General features: G+C 41.8%; 2 protein-coding genes across 2 annotated transcripts in view; one reads left to right on the top strand and one right to left on the bottom strand.

Moving 5' to 3' along the window:
- The window catches only part of LOC121873247, a 45,423-nt gene extending 40,015 nt beyond the window's left edge, over positions 1-5,408 (top strand). Inside the window, exon 3 of the mRNA XM_042376659.1 lies at positions 829-5,408. Coding sequence (XP_042232593.1) covers positions 1,267-3,798 — 2,532 coding nt within the window. The 5' untranslated portion in view covers positions 829-1,266 and the 3' untranslated portion in view covers positions 3,799-5,408. The remainder of the gene's footprint in view (positions 1-828) is intronic.
- LOC121873246 (protein unc-13 homolog 4B-like) overlaps positions 1-18,840 on the bottom strand; it is a 154,079-nt gene extending 135,239 nt beyond the window's left edge. The window contains exon 1 of the mRNA XM_042376657.1: positions 18,613-18,840. The gene's annotated coding sequence lies outside the window, so the exon portion shown is untranslated. The remainder of the gene's footprint in view (positions 1-18,612) is intronic.
- Positions 18,841-19,689: the final 849 nt, after the last annotated feature.

The raw sequence follows: 19,689 nt of genomic DNA, 5'->3' as shown, positions 1-19,689 counted from the left end.
GAGGCGTACAGTACGTGTTCATGTGTACGTGGAGGGTTATAGCAGGCGTACAATACGTGTTTATGTGTACGTGGAGTGTTCATGTGTACGTGGAGGGTTATAACAGGCGAACAATACGTGTCCATGTGTACGTGAAGGGTTATAACAGACGTACAGCACGTGTTCATGTGTACGTGGAGGGTTATAACAGGCGTACAGCACGTGTTCATGTGTACGTGAAGGGTTATAACAGGCGTAGGGAGATGAAGATATTGACAGATTAATTAATAGGGAGACTGACAGACTAATGGGAGGAAGATGAGAATATTGACAGGTTAAAAATGGGTGGGGGAATGGTAGCCTAGTTAATGGGCAGGTGGGGGGACTAAACTGATTAATGGGGAGAATAATCGCCTCCAGAAATGATTTATAAAACCTAACCATTAATATTATTATTATTATAAGAAGTGATATTGATATTTACTGTACATCGCTTATATTATTATGTACAGTATATAGAAATTATTACTTATCCCTGAAAAAATATTGCTGGTCATCCTGAGTCTGGGAAACACCTCTGGGATAACTGAGCGTATCGGTCAATTAATTATGAACACGTTTTTTACGTGTGGTTCACCTGGTTGTTAACGACTGTTGAGGTTTGTTAACTCCGCTAAACTGTTTTCTTAACCGCAGATACAAATTTACGCTGTCATTACTTCAGTTCAATCTTTTAAGAATTATAATCCGAAACTTTATGGCGAATTAGGAGTAAAATTAAGCTATATATTTACCACAAAATATTTAAACATTTCAGTAATTATGTTTATTTTTCTTTTCCCTCTGCAGGAAGCTCTCAACCGCGCCCTCTCACCGGCACCTGAGGATACCAGCCTTGCGATTGGTCCATTACTCATGACGTCATCTTTCCAGTTACTCTCATTGGCTCCATATTTTTGACGTCACGGAAGAAGGCAGAGTGAATGGTAGCCGCAGGATTCCATTATATTCCACAAACATGACATTAAAACTTTTTGAGTGATAATAGTGATAATGTAAGATCTTCATTTACTTCAGTGTTACTAAAGATTGATGGAAAAATATAAATAAAAACCTTAAGGTACAGCGAGGTGGGCGGAGCAAGTGGGGCGGCCAAGGAGACGGGCTATACCTCACAACGAGTCAGGTCTCAGGCGAAGGATCAGTCGAGACGCAACTGGCGTACAGTGAGGTTGTGTGAGGGTCGGCTCTTGGCCTCATCTCGCATGCTGTGAATGACTGTGTAACATGCGAAGTCGTTTTAAAGTGACACTGGTTATAAAGAAACCCAACAAAATGGCAAATAAGCTGGTGTTCTGGCTAACAATGACATTCCTTCTGGGATTGTCAAAAAGCTTCGAATATTCCGATTTGGTGGCTATGAACAAGACATGCGCGCCCAGAGACACGTGCAGGAGTGGCAAGGGTCCCCGTATGGGCGACTCAAGTGACTGGAAGGATAGGAACTGTTTTTGTGATGATCTTTGTGCAGAGTATGGTGACTGTTGTCTCGACGCCAGTGCATACAGTGCTGAGGAGCAAACAGCAAACCGAGACAGTTATAAGTGTGTACACCTGAAGCAGTTCGGTCATCTATACATGCAGGGAACGTGCATGTCGAGCTGGGAGGATCTGGAGATTGCTATGTTATGTTCCAGTGGCACCCCCGACGCCTACTCTGATCGTAGTGACCCCTTGGCTGACCTCCCAGTAACTAGCCTCGGCTCGTCCATCACCTACACCAACTTCTACTGCGCTGTCTGTAACAACGATTCCACTAACTTGGAGATGTGGAAGCCTCACCTGGAGTGCCCAACCTTAACCAGCTATGAAAACCGCTTCAGAAACCTGACGAAGGAATACGTCATCTCCAACTTGGTCTTCAATGACAGGAACTGGGGTCTTTACATCGATGATAATGGCGTTCAAGTTTTCCATACATGTTTAATCGACCCAATGATGCCAGAGACGGTGTCCCACTTGGTGAGAAGCTGCAAAAAGACAACAAATGCATGCGCTTCTAACTGGACAGATACAGAAGTGGAGAATCTTTGTCATTCATACACGGCCGTAGTATACAAGTTCGACCAAGCTTACAGAAACCCCCACTGTGCAAAATGTAACTATTTATTCCCAGAGAACACCATCTGTCTTCATCTATTAACCACCAGATTTTTCTTCGGCAATGAGTTTACTCGCGGTGCCTTTTCCATGTTGTTCGACTTTACGGACAGTAGTGGAAGCAACGTGGTCGGCTCTACATCAACTTGCAGGACGGGAGAGGTGTGGGACCCGTTCTTCAAAAAGTGCAGGAATGTGGTATGTGGGAAGGACAACCAGGAGTACAGGTTCGGCCGATGTGTTGACTTAGGTGTCACCAGCAGTCCAGCAGGTATCGAGGAGTCGACTTCGTCAACCACAGCCGTTTCTACTAAAGCAACATCTGTCATTACTACTACTACATCAGTGGTGATCACAGAGGACCTAGGAGACAAGAAGGAAGACATGAGTGTTGCTCCCGAGGGCACAACACTGGAGCCCGCTGAAACTGGCACAGTAACCCCAGTACCTGTAACTACCACTGCTACTACAGGGTCTACTCATTCCTCAAATTCAAGCACCGAGAAATCCAAAACTCTGACTTGTGAACGATTCCTCCTGCCTGCCGATGAGTTTACCATGAGTGCCAACGGTACTGTGGTGGTTGAGAAGTATCGTCGCACCTACCAGGCTCATGAATACGAGCGTACAGAAGGCGGAATTCTTATATGCATTATCCAACCAGAGACCGACAAATTCTCTCGTCTGATGGGCTGGGTGTCACTGGCTGGTCTGGGCCTCTCTTGCATCTGTCTCCTGTTACATTTAATTGCTTTCCTTATAGTACCTGACCTAAGGAACCTATCGGGAAAGAATCTGGCGTCCCTTTGCCTGGTTCTCTTGGCTGCCTACACCACCTTCATACTGAGTGTGTTTGGGGAAGCAGGCAAGCGCGAGTGTTTCATCCTGGCTGCTGCTATGTACTACTTCTTCCTCTCCTCCTTCTGCTGGATGAATGTTATGGCGTTTGATATCTGGCGGACATTGAAACTGGCGACGTCAGAGCTTCGAGTAACTGCAGGTGGACAGTGGACCAAGTTTATCACCTATTCCGTATATGGGTGGATACTCCCCGCTGCTGCTCTCGCGGTTCTGGTGACCCTTGACCTCGTGCGACCTGACGGTATGCCCCCACAGTACTTCCCCACCCTCGGGGAACGTTGGTGCTGGTTCGGACAACGAAAAGCTCTTCTAGTATTCTTTGCAGCGCCATTAACAACAATAATGTTGATCAACATCATCTTCTTCATCTGTTCTGCTCGCATTATTGCCGAGACGACGCAGTCAACAGCAAAGATGACGTCATGTTCACCACACCAGAACCAGTTCAAGCTATACATGCGTCTGGCGTTGTTGATGGGCCTGACGTGGATCAGCGGCATAGTCGCTGGCTATCTGCAGCTCGAGCCCATCTGGTACATATTCGTACTGCTCAACACCTTGCAAGGCGTCTTCATCTTCCTCGCATTCACCTGTACGCGCAAGGTGTGGCGCGTGGCGGCAAGTGGGTGCTGGAGGCGGGTGGTGCTGGCCCGCCGTGGCGCCCACTGGGTGGCCCGGAGTCCCTCCTCCAGCAGACAAGGATTGGAATCTCGAGACTCGCACGAGTCTCAGCTCTCACAAGCTTCCCATTCCTCCGTGACGCACCTAAACTCCCGCACTTCCGTGGACGCCTTCTAGTGCTACTCCACCAGGGAGGCTGGTTCACTACTGTATAGCTTTACGATGTTTCCGGCACTTGCACTTCCATTAAGTACTGTACTTGATGCACACGATGCCGCCTTGAACTAAGTCACTTCGGAGCTTGTGCGATGTTTACGCTGAAAGTTTGATGTGACAAGGAATGTGCTGTACTGGTTATAAGCAACCGTTGGTACAGACAACTCATGAATATTTAGAGTGCTCCGTGAGAAGACAATACTCTTTGTGAACTAATTACTGTTGATATATATGCAATTCTGTATGAAGGATTTGATAATATATGGCTGTCTGTTTGTATATACAGTATATGTGATAGTGAAAATCCACGTCACCCTCACGTGCGTGTTCTATGCTAGTCGGATGTGTTCTTCCTAGTTATGTAAGGGTTCAACATAAACATCTACAGTGATAACATTTAAATTCAATTCTTACTAACCTATCAATTTATCCATGTCACTCCTGTATTAACTTTGTCTTGATAGGGAAAAATAAAAGTGCCACAGATATTAGATTATTATGCCTTGTTATTTGTATTTTCATATATATATAATTAAGAATTGTTATTGAGAATTGGCTTTTACGAGTGAATTATTTGGTATATTTATGTGTTTAAACTAAATACTCTTGTAATGAATTCGCCTCAGTGAATATATTTGTTGCAGTAAGTAATCTAAAATGTCCTTGTAACTTGTCTCTAATCTTGTAAACAACTTTGAACTCTTGCTAATTGTACAGTAGGTAACATGGATATTATCGTGTTTATATGAACCAAAGGAGTTGTAGTGGTGAAAGATGTTTCTTCCCCACATGTGTACATAACTTATTGAAAATATTAAACTGTCAAGTATTCTCCTCCGACAGTTATAATGTTAAGCACCATATATTGTTCTCGGACACTATAAATATTCTTCTGTTCCTTTTAGCATTAAATTGATCATAACTTAAGCTATACAGAGTTTGGGGCTATATTCACTATATTAATAATGAAGGTCTGTAATGCTGTACTGAGTGTCTGTAATAATGAATGTCGGTAATGCTGTACTGAGTTTCTTTAATAATGAATGTTTGAAATGCTGTACTGAGTGTCTGTAATGCTGTACTGATTGTCTGTTATAATGAATGACTGTAATACTGTACTGAGTGTCTGTAATAATGAATGTCTGTAATGCTGTACTGAGTGTCTGTAATAATATATGTCTGTAATACTGTACTGAGTGTCTGTAATGTGTGTCTGTAATACTGTACTGAGTGTCTGTAATGTATGTCTGTAATACTGTACTGAGTGTCTGTAATAATGAATGTCTGTAATACTCATTCTGTTATGTCTCAGAGTCGAGGACATATTTACCATAGGAATCAACGTCACTTAGCTCAATATAACCTTCTGTAAAGATACATTTTGCTCATTTATTAGGCCTTATCATCCACAGTTCCCTAACATGGGGGACACACGAGGTATGTTATGAGAAGTCGACCTTACTATGGTCTGTAAGGTCGTGTAGTCACAAAGTGTATTTTTCTGTGTAAATATATCATATGTATATATATCGCATATATGTCTGCATATCAATAAATAGAAAGGAATTTAATTATTCTGTCAATACCCTAAGTGTGGAAAATAATCATATAATAAATTAATTAACGACATTAACAGTAATAAGTGAAAATTATTAACTAAAGTGCTAAAATTATAATACACAGCCTGGCTCCCATTGTACTGTGTAATGAAAATAAGAACAAAATAATATCCTTCACTCATCAAATATACACCAACCTTAATTTTGATAAGGATTAGTTTACTGACCTGAATATTCACAAACATATATAAGTTATCCACAGTGAACAAATACTTAAAATCTCTTACCTAAGGATTAAACCTGAAGAGCAACTACACAAGTGAATATAATGAGTATGTAGGAAAGATTGTTGAGTTATGATACAGAAGGGACATTTGAATAATTATGTAGCACGTATTGATGGATAATAATACATTTTATGAGTAGTAATAAAGTACGTAACAAAGACTGATGTCTAGTTATACTACTTATGAGTACAGTAATTCGTATAATAAGTCGGGATAAGTATTAAGGCATTGTAATTATGTAGCAAATAATAATGAATAATTATATACGTCATGACTGAGTACTTAATTATGTCAAGTTATGATAAGTAATTACGTAAAAAGTTATGCTGAGTAATTAATTATGCAGCAAATCTTAAGTAATTATCCTGAAAGATTTAATGAGTAATAATACAAATGTTGTATAATAAAACTAATTAATTATACACTAATTCATGCTGGGTTAGTATACAACAAGTTATTATAAACATCGTGAATGAAATCATGCTAAAAATAACATACCCCGATAAATCACGTTAATCATGCTAATAATTACCCTCAAGCGGTAAGTAGATAAGTAACTTATTCACTTAACCTGTTTTGAAGAGCGACCTCATCACATTTTGGACCAGTCAATGCGGTTCACTTACTGTCTATAGAAAGGCTGGGAAGCTCTGAGTGACGTGTCCCGTATATGGTAAAACTCTACGGGGACAGTACACCTTGTGTTTGCACTAATATTCTACCACTTCAGTATCTCAACCACGCCACTTTCTTGGGCTTCTTACATGAGGTATTTATGATTTTTAATTAAACCTGACAATGGTCATAATTAGCTGGTACTAATAACCCTATAACCTGTTAAGTCTTCAACTATAGGGCTACCCAAGGCTACCGCAACAATGCACTGTATGCAGACACCTTTCTCCCATATATCACTATCGCTATACATGGTCTACAGTACACTATAGGTAAGTGAAAAACACCAATTGATGCCAGAGATAACCAACCAAAACATAAAGTTAAAAAGAAGGAAATGTCAAAGGCTAGTTGAAATCATGGTGTCGTGTGTGTAATTAGAAGCAACCTGCTTGTCATTTAGGAGTGTAAAATTTTAAATAAAAGATCTCACAAAAAAAAAGCAAAGAGCAACTGGACTATCTCACAATAACGAACAATTTTCAAGGGAATGTTTTAGCCCAACTCAAATAACTTAACCTGTGGGCGATAATACTGTACAATAATGAACAAAAACATACAACATAAATAAAGTAATATATTAACACTATAAAATATACAACAGAAACAGCAGTGTCTTTAACCCCCTCCAGGACGGCTGTGCCATGAAATATTTTCACAATGGACTTGACTTAACTTAGGTGGTGTGTTCATACTTTGTTGACACAGTTGAAACAGAGGCTGGCTAATGTATCCAAGTCTTTACCCAGCATAAACAAAATCTGGTTACCACATCACAGGTCTAGCTCATTTAACTATGGTTTCATGTTAGAATCACCCTCACCCTCCCTAACATATGGGCGAGCTTAAGTTTTGTCATTTGGGTTAGGTTAGGTTAGAATCCCTTAGCATTCGAGTAAGATTAAGGTTGACTCAGGATAGGTTCAGTACAAATCCCTCATTATTTAGTTTAGGTCTGGTTAGGTGTGGACAAAGAACAGGTGTGGAAAGAGAACAGGTGTAGACGGAGAACAGGTGTGGACAGAGAACAGGTGTGGACAGAGAATAGGTGTGGACGGGTGTGGACAGAGAACAGGTTGTGGACGGGTGTGGACAGAGAACAGGTGTGGACGAGTGTGGACAGAGAACGGGTGTGGACAGAGAACAGGTGTGGACAGAGAACAGGTGTGGACGAGTGTGGACAGAGAACAGGTGTGGACAGAGAACAGGTGGGACAGAGAACAGGTGTGGACGGGTGGACAGAGAACAGGTGTGGACGGGTGTGGACAGAGAACAGGTGTGGACGGGTGTGGACAGAGAACAGGTGTGGACGGGTGTGGACAGAGAACAGGTGTGGACGGGTGAAAACAATGGGCTGAGGGGCTGGACACTTCCATTGTTCCCGCTTATCTGTTTCCTCTGGGGTGATAGAGAAGCACTGTAGTATTTTAATGAGAACTTCTGACCGACTTTCAATTACTCTCTCTCTCTCTCTCCTTTCTCCCCTTCCATCTATATATTTCTCTTTATTGCTTTGTCCTCTTTCCTCATCCCTTCGCCCCCCTCTCTCTTCTAGCCTCTATTCTTCCATCCCTCTACTCATATTTTCTCTCTTTTATATCCCTCTTCGTCCTTCCACTCCTACCTCCCCAGCAGTCTCTCTCTCTCTCTCTCTCTCTGCCTGCCCCCCTTCTACCCCTCCTACAGGTATCCACTTCCCGTAGCTGCCGGTGACCACATCCCTCCTGACTGACCAACCAGGACGTGGTGAGGCTGTAGTATATATAGACAGTAGCCCGTCACCAACACCATCACCGCCACTATAAACACCACCATTTACGCAAAGTTGTTTAACATGTCCTTAAAAACAGGTGTAGTACCAGAATCCTGGAGGATGGCGAATGTAATACCGATTTTCAAGAAGGGGGATAGATCACTATCCTCTAACTACCGCCCAATCAGTCTAACATCAATAGTAGGCAAATTACTGGAAGCAATCATTTCAAACCCTATTCGAAATCACCTGGAGAAGCACCGATTGATCAATGATTCCCAGCATGGCTTCACAAGCGGACGTTCTTGCCTAACTAATCTATTAACATTCTTTTCATCAGTTTTCGAATCGGTGGACGAGGGGCACAATTATGATGTGGTATATCTCGACTTTAGCAAAGCCTTCGACAGAGTCCCCCACGAAAGACTAATTAGAAAGGTAGAAGCTCATGGCATCAAAGGTGACATCCTTAAATGGATTAGGGCGTGGTTACAGGACAGGAAACAGCGAGTGAGCATTAACGGCACTAAGTCCCATTGGAGCAACGTCACAAGTGGAGTTCCCCAAGGCTCAGTACTTGGACCATTATTATTTATTATATACATAAATGACATAGATATCGGCATAGACAGCAACATAAGTAAATTTGCTGATGACACTAAAATAGGACGTGTTATCAAATCTGACGAGGACTCGGCAAAACTACAGGAAGATCTAAACAAATTTTTCGAATGGTCTGAAAAATGGCAGATGAAATTCAACGTGGACAAATGTAAAGTACTCAGTATAGGAGATGTAAACAGGGAAACCAGATACCAGATGAACAACGATGCCATAGAGAAATCCGACTGCGAGAGAGATTTAGGAGTAATGATAAGTAGGAACCTTAAGCCAAGTAAACAATGTGTTTTTGCTCGTAACAAGGCTAATAAAGTACTTGGGTTCATACAAAGGAGTGTTAGTTACAAGACTAGCGAGGTCATCCTAAAACTGTATCTTGCTCTTGTGAGACCACACCTGGATTACGCAGTTCAGTTCTGGTCACGTATTACAGATTGGATATAGAATCATTGGAAAGAATTCAGAGGAGAATGACAAGACTAATCCGGGCATTAGGAACCTTGAGTATAGAGACAGGTTAAAGCATCTTAATTTGCACTCCCTTGAGACGTAGAGCGAGGGGCGACCTGATAGAGGTGTATAAGTGGAAAGGTAGGGCTAAACAAAGGGGACATTACAAAGGTACTCAAATTATCCAACCAGGAGCGAACTCGTAACAATGGTTTTACATTAGACAAATTTAGATTTAGGCGTGAAATAGGTAAACACTGGTTTGGAAACAGAGTAGTGGATGAATGGAACAAGTTACCAAATATCATCATTAACTCGAATACGCTGAATAGCTTCAAACATAGGTTGGATGGATGTGTGAGCAATAGGGGTTGGGTGTAAACGGGACTGCCCAGAATGGGCCAATAGGCCCGCTGCAGTTTCCTCCATTCTTATGTTCTTATGTTATCATCATCATTACCGCCACCTTCGCCAGCGCCATCATCACCACCGCCTTCACCATTATTGCTATCACCATCATGACCATCTCTTATTTTTCTTATATCTTTTTTGTCTTCCTAATCATTTCTCTTGACATTTTTATCTTTTCTTCGTTTTTCTTATTTTTTGTTTTCATTATTGTCTTATTCCTCTTCTTCTTATCTTTACTCAGTGACGCCAACTGGTCGGGTTATTAGCACTTCATCTCTTCCCATTTATTCGTATATAATCAAGAATCAAATCTCTGTTCTCTGTGTCACCTCTTCCCTTCCCTCCTTCATAGTGCCAAACTTCTCCACCTTTCTCTTCAGCATCAGTCCTTCCTTTCCCTCCTCTCCTTCTCTTTCCGTTCCCCCAACATCTCTTCTCCTCCCCATTCCTCTCTCCCATCAGCCACTTTCTCCCCCTCTTCCCCTTCGATCTTCTCTCTCTCTCTCTCTCTGGTCAAATAGATCGGACAGAAACAGACGATGTGCACCGCCCCACACGCTCCTCCTCCCGGCCAGACAGAGACGCAGAGGATGGATGCACACGCGCCTCCTCCCCCTCCACACCCTCTCCTCTCCGGATGTGTCAGGTTTCGCAGGTGAGCGGATGTCACGGGCTAAGTTTTCTCCCCATTTTTTAACTCCCCGATGGTGAATCTGTGTGGTGGAGGTGATGGTGAGGCAGCGTGAGGATGATGGTGGTGATGGTGAGTGAATCTGTGTGAGCGTGGTGACGGTGACGGTGGTGGTAAGGCTGTATGAACGTGGTGTCGATGGTGATAGTGAATCTGTGAGTATGGTGAGTGTGTGTGGTGATGGTGTGAGTGGTCATGACCTAACATCTATCACTATAAGACTTTCTTACATTAAACTGTACCTAACTATCATATCACTGGCATCACCTTAACACAGGATGCCGTTAATTCACTGTAGTTGTAATATGCAAGTAATAGTTCTAATATAACACAGCAATCACTAGTGGTAATACGTAATATGCAAGTAATAGTTCTAATATAACACAGCAATCACTAGTGGTAATACGTCTACCGTCCACGCTTGGTCTCGCTAGATAGCTAATGGCTCTTGGAGATGGTCTTGTGGTCTACAATTTCGTCATGATTATATAATATATATTCATTATTTTCAATTATATTTTTCTTATTATGTTTACAGGTTTATAAATGGTGTTATATGTATTGACCCTGAGCAGTGGCCTGAAGTGTCCTAATTGTAACCTGTTGATGGAGGTGTTAGAGCGTATTACTGAGCTCCGCCAGTTAAGGTTTTTAATGATATTCTTATACAAAAATGATAAACAAACCACTGAAATAGAACATTAAAAATATATTAAATAAGATAATTTTAATGTGAGATAAAGATGAATAACTTATGAACAGAACTAGTTAGTCCACCCTCCAGCCAGGTGCCCGTTTTTGTTCACCTTTTTGTGTCGGTGGGAGGATGACTGGACGCTCTCCTCCCTCCCGGTGCCCACGTGTCGTCCCGAAAGCTTGTGTTCATACAACGACTTTTCTTCCTTACAGATTTTGTTGAAATATTTTGAATTGATTTATTTAAATTATTTATCGCATTGATGATTTCTTCATTTTAAATGTATTTATTTACACTTATATACATAAACACAACCAGGCAAGTGTAGAAACACTCACAGACAGGTGTAGACATACAGACAGGTGTAGACATACAGGCAGATGTAGACACAAACACAGGCAGGTGTAGATACACACCCAGGCAGGTGTAGGTACACACCCAGGCAGGTGCAGGCACACACACACACACAGGAAGGTGTAGACACACACAGGCAGGAGTAGAGACATACACATAGGCAGGTGTAGACACACAGAGGCAGGTGTAGACATACATACACACAGGCAGGTGTAGACACACACAGGTAAGGAGAAATAAGCGGAGATAATTACGCAGGTATCCGGGGTGGACGCATCCCTCACCTTTGACCGGAAGGATGAGGCAACACCCCTAGGCATCCGCACACGTGGGTGAAGGTAGGGTAGCCGTGGGCAGGATGAAGGTAGGGTAGCCGTGGGCAGGATGAAGGTAGGGTAGCCGTGGGCAGGATGAAGGTAGGGTAGCCGTGGGCAGGATGAAGGTAGGGTAGCCGTGGGCAGGATGAAGGTAGGGTAGCCGTGGGCAGGATGAAGGTAGGGTAGCCGTGGGCAGGATGAAGGTAGAGTAGCCGTGGGCAGGATGAAGGTATTGTAGCCGTGGGCAGGATGAAGGTAGGGTAGCCCAGGGCAGGGTGTACTAAGTAGGGTGGCCGTGGAGAGGGTGTAAGTTAGGTACCCGTGTGGTGGCTGCGTTACTGTATCTTGCCTTGTGAGACCACACCTGGATTACGCAGTTCAGTTCTGGTCACCGTATTACAGAATGGATATAGAATCCTTGGAAAGAATTCAGAGGAGAATGACAAGACTAATCCCGGGCATTAGGAACCTTGAGTATAGAGACAGGTTAAAGCATCTTAATTTGCACTCCCTTGAGAGACGTAGAGCGAGGGGCGACCTGATAAAGGTGTATAAGTGGAAGGCAGGGCTAAACAAAGGGACATTACAAAGGTACTCAAATTATCCAACCAGGAGCGAACTCGTAACAATGGTTTTAAATTAGACAAATTTAGATTTAGGCGTGAAATAGGTAAACACTGGTTTGGAAACAGAGTAGCGGATGAATAGAACAAGTTACCAAATATCATCATTAACTCGAATACGCTGAATTGCTTCAAACATAGGTTGGATGCTTATATGAGCAATAGGGGTTGGGTGTAAACGGGACTGCCCAGTATGGGCCAATAGGCCCGCTGCAGTTTCCTCCATTCTTATGTTCTTATGTTCTTATGTTACCTGTGTGGTGTTATCAAGTAGTGGAGCCTGTGTGAAAACCTGCAGGATTTGTTACATCGAACAGAAAAGGCAATGCGTTATTACTTTATTTAAGGTAACTCGGCAGCTATATCATCTAGGGGCTGCACTATAAGTATTACCAGATCCTTATATATTACTTAGCTTCAACAGGTATGGTAGAACGCATTGGTTACAGCAGTAGGAGTGAGTGAATGACTTAGGGTGAGCGAAGACTATGCGCTTGCTTTCGGTCACACTGTATTCGTGTTAAAACGGAAATGTACTCACTCCCAAACAGCACAGCATAGTGAAGTGAGAACCCGTGGACAGGCTGACGGAACTATGCATAATAGACAAGCCAGGAAGGAAGTCAGACATCTGGGTACTTACGTGACAGACACTCCTCTATCATGTTGGTGGTATATGATAGAGGCAGGAAGAGTCAAATTAGACAATAAAGTTAATAGTGATTCTTTTACTGCAGTACATTAATTACTTCACCCTGAGACGGATCATATCCACTAGTGTGTGTGTGTGTGTAAGGAGGGAAAGTGTTGAGTGGAGGGGACAAAGTGTGGTGGGTCGAGCAGGGCAGTTGAGGGGGGGTATAAGGGGAAGACAGTGATGGTTGGAGGAAGGCTATAGTGGGTGTAAGGGTGGAGGAGGGCAGTTGAGGGTGTTAGAGTGGGTGATAGTAGGTGGAGGATACAGGACATAGAAACCACACAAAGAGGGGCGGGTGTGTCCCTCCCCGTCGTGTCCGGAGACGAGAATTCTGGCTGTCCCATTTCCTCCCCCCTGTCCATCTACCTGGCAGCTGTGTGGGTCCAGCATCGTTTAGCATTATCCTCACGTCGTTCTATCTACAACAGTCGTCTTAAAGTCGTTCTATATCATTCTTGCGTCATCTTCACATAATCCTAAGTCGTTTAAACGTCGTCACTGTGTCGCTTCCGAAGTACCAACGTCGCGCGACACCTGTGATTCTAGCAATGTTTTGTAGTCCAGATCTGTGGTCTTTGTTTCGCAACTATCTTAGAACATAATTTTCGGGCATAACGCTTGCAGCCTCAGTACACCGTGCCTGTAAATCAGAGGACCGGGCCTCTTGTTCTGGGGCATCATACCCGTAGTCTTAGGGTATTATTACGACTCTATAGCACATCGTACCCGTATACTGATGACACACTGGCGCTGGCTCACGTGGTGGTACAGTGTGCATGCCGCCGTTACTAACGTCCTGCAAAATTGCTTCTATCAAGACCCAGACAGTTACTGAAGTGGTGGACGACTTCCTTCGTAATTATAATATTATTCCTCGCTAACAAAACCCGAACTTTTATTGCCTTTAATTTTTTCTTGTCAATTTGAGATGGATGGTCTATTGTGAGCACCAACTTCCTGTGGCACCAGGAACAAGAGGACTTTTCTTTGACTCGCTCGCTCTTGTGAGACGGAAGTCAAGGTCACCAGTCTCTTGTTAGGAAATTAAGCAGCTTCTTCATTAACAGGTGTATTACTTTCATAGACACTCTATCTATCTATCTATCTATCTACATCTATTTATCTATCTATCTATTCAACAGATTATCCAGTGTGTATTTGTGCCTGAGATCACACAATATACACAATACGTTCAATTAGCATCAGTTAAATTAAAGCAAAGATATTTCCTATACCATCAGTTAAGAAGACATCAAAACTACTTCAAGACGCCTTAATTCGATGCATTAACCTCGCTCCAGTTAAAGGGACAAAACAACTTACAGAATCTTTTTGAATCCGGAACCAAACTAAAACACCATGGTTACTTACTGGACAAAACGGTAACTAACTCAGGGGTGGCGGACCAGTAACTCAGGGGGTGGTGGACCAGTAACTCAGGGGGTGGCGACCAGTAACTCAGAGGGTGGCGGACCAGTAACTCTCAGGGTGGCGGACCAGTAACTCAGACCAGTAACTCAACTCAGGGGTGGTGGGGTGGCGGACCAGTAACTCAGGGGGTGGCGGACCAGTAACTCAGGGGGTGGCGGACCAGTAACTCAGGGGGTGGCGGACCAGTAACGGGGAATGACGGAGCAACCAGAGTACTACAGGATAAAGGCTGATATTGCTAGAGTCACTTACAGTCAGACACAGGAAGTTACAAACACGTGTGGGGGGGGGGGGATTCTGTACCGTTTCTCTTAACATTTCCTGTAACGTTTCCTCTATCATTTCTGTAACGTCTCCTGTAATCTTTCCTGTAACGCTTCATTGCATGTTCTTGTAACTCTAAAGTCAGCTGTAGCGTTTTCTGTAATGTTTCTTGTTGACTGAATCACCTAACATAACTCTAATCGATGGTACAGTAACAATTTGTAATCTAATATTAACCATCAAACTATGAATTAATTTTTTTTCTAATACTTTAATTCTTTTTTACAGTTATTCATGTTATCTCCTTTACTATTATTATTATTGTACTAGTCAGTTTACTTTACCTTCTCCCCTCTCCTTTATCCTCCCCCCTCAACACGTGACTGTTGTTTCCCCCTGAACGCCATTAATGTTGCGTGCGTCACCTGCTTCCTCCCCCAGTCTTCCTGCAGGACGTAGGATCCTCTTCCTCCCTCATCTTCCTATAGGAGGAGCGAGGCTCTTTCTCTCTCCCTCCTAAATATTCCTGTGAGAGGGAAAGTCTCGTCCTTTCTGTTTCTTATTGGAGAGATCAGGCTGCCCCTCCCCCCTCCCTCCCTCCACATCTTTCTTTGAATATATATGGACGATTTTCCTCCCACTAACCCTCCTCCTCCTCCACCAGCTGCGCCTCCACGTTTCCTCTACCTGCAGGAAGAGGACGCCCTCCACCGGTACTCCTGGAGGAAGGAGTAAACCGTCGAGGGAGGAGGAAGAGGAAGGGGGACGATGATGATGATAATGATGCAACTCGTGGAGAGGAAATTGAGGCAGATAATGAAGTGTTTACAGCTGTGTTGAAGGGCCCGGGTGTGGGGACGGTGTTTACCTAGGTTAATGAGATCATGTTAAGACATGGTGGATTAAAAAAAGAGGGAAGAGGCAGAAGATGAAATAATAATAATAATAATAATAATAATAATAATAATAATTATAATAATAATAATAATGATAATAATAATTACAAATAAACTGAAGAAAAAATGGAAGTGAACGGCGAACCACAAAAAAAAAGTTTTTAAGTGTCAAAATGTCAAACGTCAAGTTCAAGCTTAAAAAAAACAAACACTGCACGTGATCTGGCACCTCCCTCGAGTACAGCGTAGATTCTCCTTTTGTGGTCAAGAAGAACGAACAACATTCATTACCTTCACCATGATTTACAAAATGCCCGGCGAGTGTTTAGTTGTGGGTGGATTACGACAACCACCTTTGACTTTGTCTTGTGAAACTTACAGTAATTGAACTCGGTCATCGCGGAGATGGAAATAAAGGAGAATTGAAAATTTTATCCAAAGAATCTAAGATATTTACTACTACTACTACTACTACTACTACTACTACTACTACTACTACTACTACTACTACTACAAATAATAATAATAATAATAATAATTTTATATCATAAATACATATACAGTAGTATACTATATATATATATATATATATATATATATATATATATATATATATATATATATATATATATATATATATATAAACAAAAGAACATCAGAAATGGTATGAATTCTATAGATAGTTAAATAACACTCAAGAAGCAGTGAGTAAAGTTCATGTTACAGCTGTTTATTTCTCAGTCACTAACTCAACTATTGACATAAATTTCACATCTTGTTGAGAGAATTAAAATATAGTAAATGTAAAGGAAAGGATAAACATAGTATAAGAGAAACAAATATGATTTTAAAGGTAATGTAAACCAGAAATATGGCATAACGACACTCGCTGAGGATGAAGGTATTGCAGTTGGTAATCAAAGAGAAACACGGGCTTTTAAACATGTGTACATACAAGGGTGTGTACGTCAATGATCACAGACGTGCACATAGTACGCACGTCGGTAAAACAGGCACGCGTGCTGCCCCAGACAACGGAAATCATAAATCCAGCGTTAGAATCGGGAAGTGATAAAACGTGAGGCGGTTTTCATTAAGACTAAATTCGAGATTGTGACTGTGAGGATGGAAGCTATAAATAGGACAATGTTCACAATAATATCAATTAAACCAGAATCGTTTAATCTGATGTTGCCTCGTTAACAAGCTGAAATAAAACCATCAACAGCGGATGCACCAAAACAGATTAATATTTTTCATTGTTTGTTTTTAATATTTGCCCTGAGTTGTTTATTAACTGTAATGTACTAAAAACGATGCATAAATCTGGCCTTAAACCCTTAACTGTCAAAGTAGATTAACTTCGACGCGCAGGAGCAAAAATATTCGCTGTGTAAATCCAGTAGCCTACACTAGTTTGATGTCGGATGTTTGGAAGATGACGATTTAGCCTTCAGTGCTCCCAGAATGGATATTTCCAGGCCTCACTAAATATAACCTAACCGAAACACGCCAAACTCCACCTGGCTACTGGTAACAGAATGCAGTGTCCATCTCAAAATGCTGCTTCTGTATTAATAGAACGAAAATGCATTCGTACGCGTGTAAACATCGCGTATGCAATTAGTAATGAAATTACAACCAATAATCATGTTCGCGCCATGGAAATTATATATCAGCTCGTGCTTGTGATCGAATTGTATGACAGAGTAGCCTAGTCACTAGTCACTCAGACACCTCTGGACCACCAGCGTTCGTGTTGGAGTCGTGGGCAACTCATCATGAAGTTTCGTGGCCGGTCACTTTGTCTTTTTGTCAATCAACCTTGGTGAGCTTCCTGCAGGTGTGGCGGACGTGGCCTGCAGGAAGCCAGGCTGGCTGGGTAAGACGAGTGAGAGAAAATATATTCAGGTGACTCACAGTCAAGGAGGAAGGATCACGTGCAGGTCATATAGAAATAACGACGGTATAAGAAATTAATACCCGGATTCCCAGTTATGTAAGATGCGGTTAGATGGTTGGTTGCCGGTACATAAACTTGCACCTGGTGTGTGGTGTAGTACGCGGTCCAAAGGCAAGTATGAACTTTTCATACTTCCCTGTTGGGCGCTGTAAACGCTTCTGCGCTTCACCTTGCACAGGATGTAAGGGGGTACCCAATAAACTAGCCCCCTCGGGGGCAAATCTGAGTACGCGGTCCGACTAATTACCCAAATGTACCCAAATGTAGCCGCAATGAAGTCAAATGATGGTCCTACAAGAATAAATCGGACTGCCAATCACTTCTCGACTGGTATTTGGTGTATAAGATGTTCTCTCTTGTTAGATTCATCACGTACTCGGTTTCTTCTTCCTCGGTGCTCCGTGGCGGCATCTTACCAGGCACAGCAAGGAGTCGGCCGAGGCCTTGGGCAAAGTTGAATGTTGGATAATTTAGCCCTGAACAGTTGCGCCTACCTTAGTTTCTTTGCATTATAAAAATAATAACAAATTAAACATAAATTATGAAACTCATGAGTAGTTGTGTACACAGTGGTAAGCCATCAGCTCTCCCGTATTGTATTTAAAGACCTTGGCTGTTGAAGTACGTTACCGTATTATAAGAACAAAAGGTAGTATAGGCTTTGTGATTGGTTAATAGGGCAGGAAAGATTAAAAGCACAACGGAAATACAGAGCTTAACCTGCAATATCTTTAATTGTCCTGTTCATTATTGTAATAACTGAGAAAATAGAAAGCTACACACTTAATTGTGACTGGAAATAGATACGTGACAAGGAAATGCATTTTTATGACGTGCTCCAGTCTAGGGGGAGACGTAAATAAGAAATTGAATAACATGAAAACGCGAGGAATTGCGCAGCAAAACTATTGTGGCAAATATCATACATAATGCTTAATTAAGTCCTGGCATTTTTGCTCCCTGGGCAAGTTTCACGAACACGGTGCGGTGCCCTTTGTTACTTAAATACAGACATGAAGTAAAATAGCTACTCTGTTTTGATAAATAACATCTTTTTTATCCACAAACAATTACTGGAGTACTTACCGCAATTTCAGCATCTACTCGATAAATAAGCGTGAACAGTAAGCACAAACTTTAATTTTCTTTTTTCATTTCACTTAAAATGTTTCTAACACAAGAGATCAACATAAATGCAACTAGGTCAATAAAGTCTCACTTGTAATGGTCACTGACGCTAACATATTTCAATATTTTTTCGATGTCTTATTTTGTTTCAAACAAACTTACTGATTTTGAACCAGTTTCGACAATATATGAATAAAAAAAAGTAATTTACTTAACACCATCACAGATTGTCAAAACAAATATGGCAGTCTAGCCTAATCGGATCACTCCGAACTATTTATGAAGTGTTTTATTCGTATTAAATTTATTTTTGTATGAATATTGATCACTTCATTTGCAATAGTTGACGATATACAACTAAAAAGATCTGTACTAAGCCACATGGCCCACAACTGTCAAAAAGCAGTCCTCAGTTCCTCACGCACCACCACTCAAAACACAGCTGAGCCAGTGGACGTCTGCGAATCTCGACGTTTTGAGTTGACAACAGGCTTTGTCTTAATAAATTAATAATTAGAAGAAAAAAATATTAGTGATAAAAGCTGATAAAATGATTGGTATTTTTTTTAAATGGCATAACATAAACATTAAAATATAATTAGCTTGAGATTTTTTATCAAAGAAGCAGCTCGCCAAAATTTCAGTCATATGTTGAGACATGAAGACCCGCGCTTATCACTCTGAGTGCGCCACGACAAGCAGCCTCTCCCTCCCAACCCTAGCAACGACACTATATAAGCTGCTAAGAAGACCATAACAAGGTGGTGACAGCAGACACTTAGTGGAAAGGATGTGCACGTCCTTGCTTCTTCAGGTGTCGGCAGGAAATCATGAAAATAAAGAACTATGGCGGCTAAAAGAGGCGCACAGTTGAGTACTTTTATACTGCTACTTGCCATTTATCATTTGTTGTTTTTTCTTAACCTCTGCTCTTGTTACCAATGTACAAATTTCACCACTTATTATATTTGATTAAATGAACAATGGGAATGTCAGCGAAAGGTAGATAAAAGTAGAGAAAGACAAGGATAAGTT

This window comes from Homarus americanus, unplaced genomic scaffold (genome assembly GCF_018991925.1).
Source record: "Homarus americanus isolate GMGI-L3 unplaced genomic scaffold, GMGI_Hamer_2.0 scaffold32929, whole genome shotgun sequence".
NCBI lineage: Eukaryota > Metazoa > Arthropoda > Malacostraca > Decapoda > Nephropidae > Homarus > Homarus americanus.
Note: the sequence above shows the minus strand (reverse complement) of the source record. Positions and strands in the feature narration are given on the sequence as shown.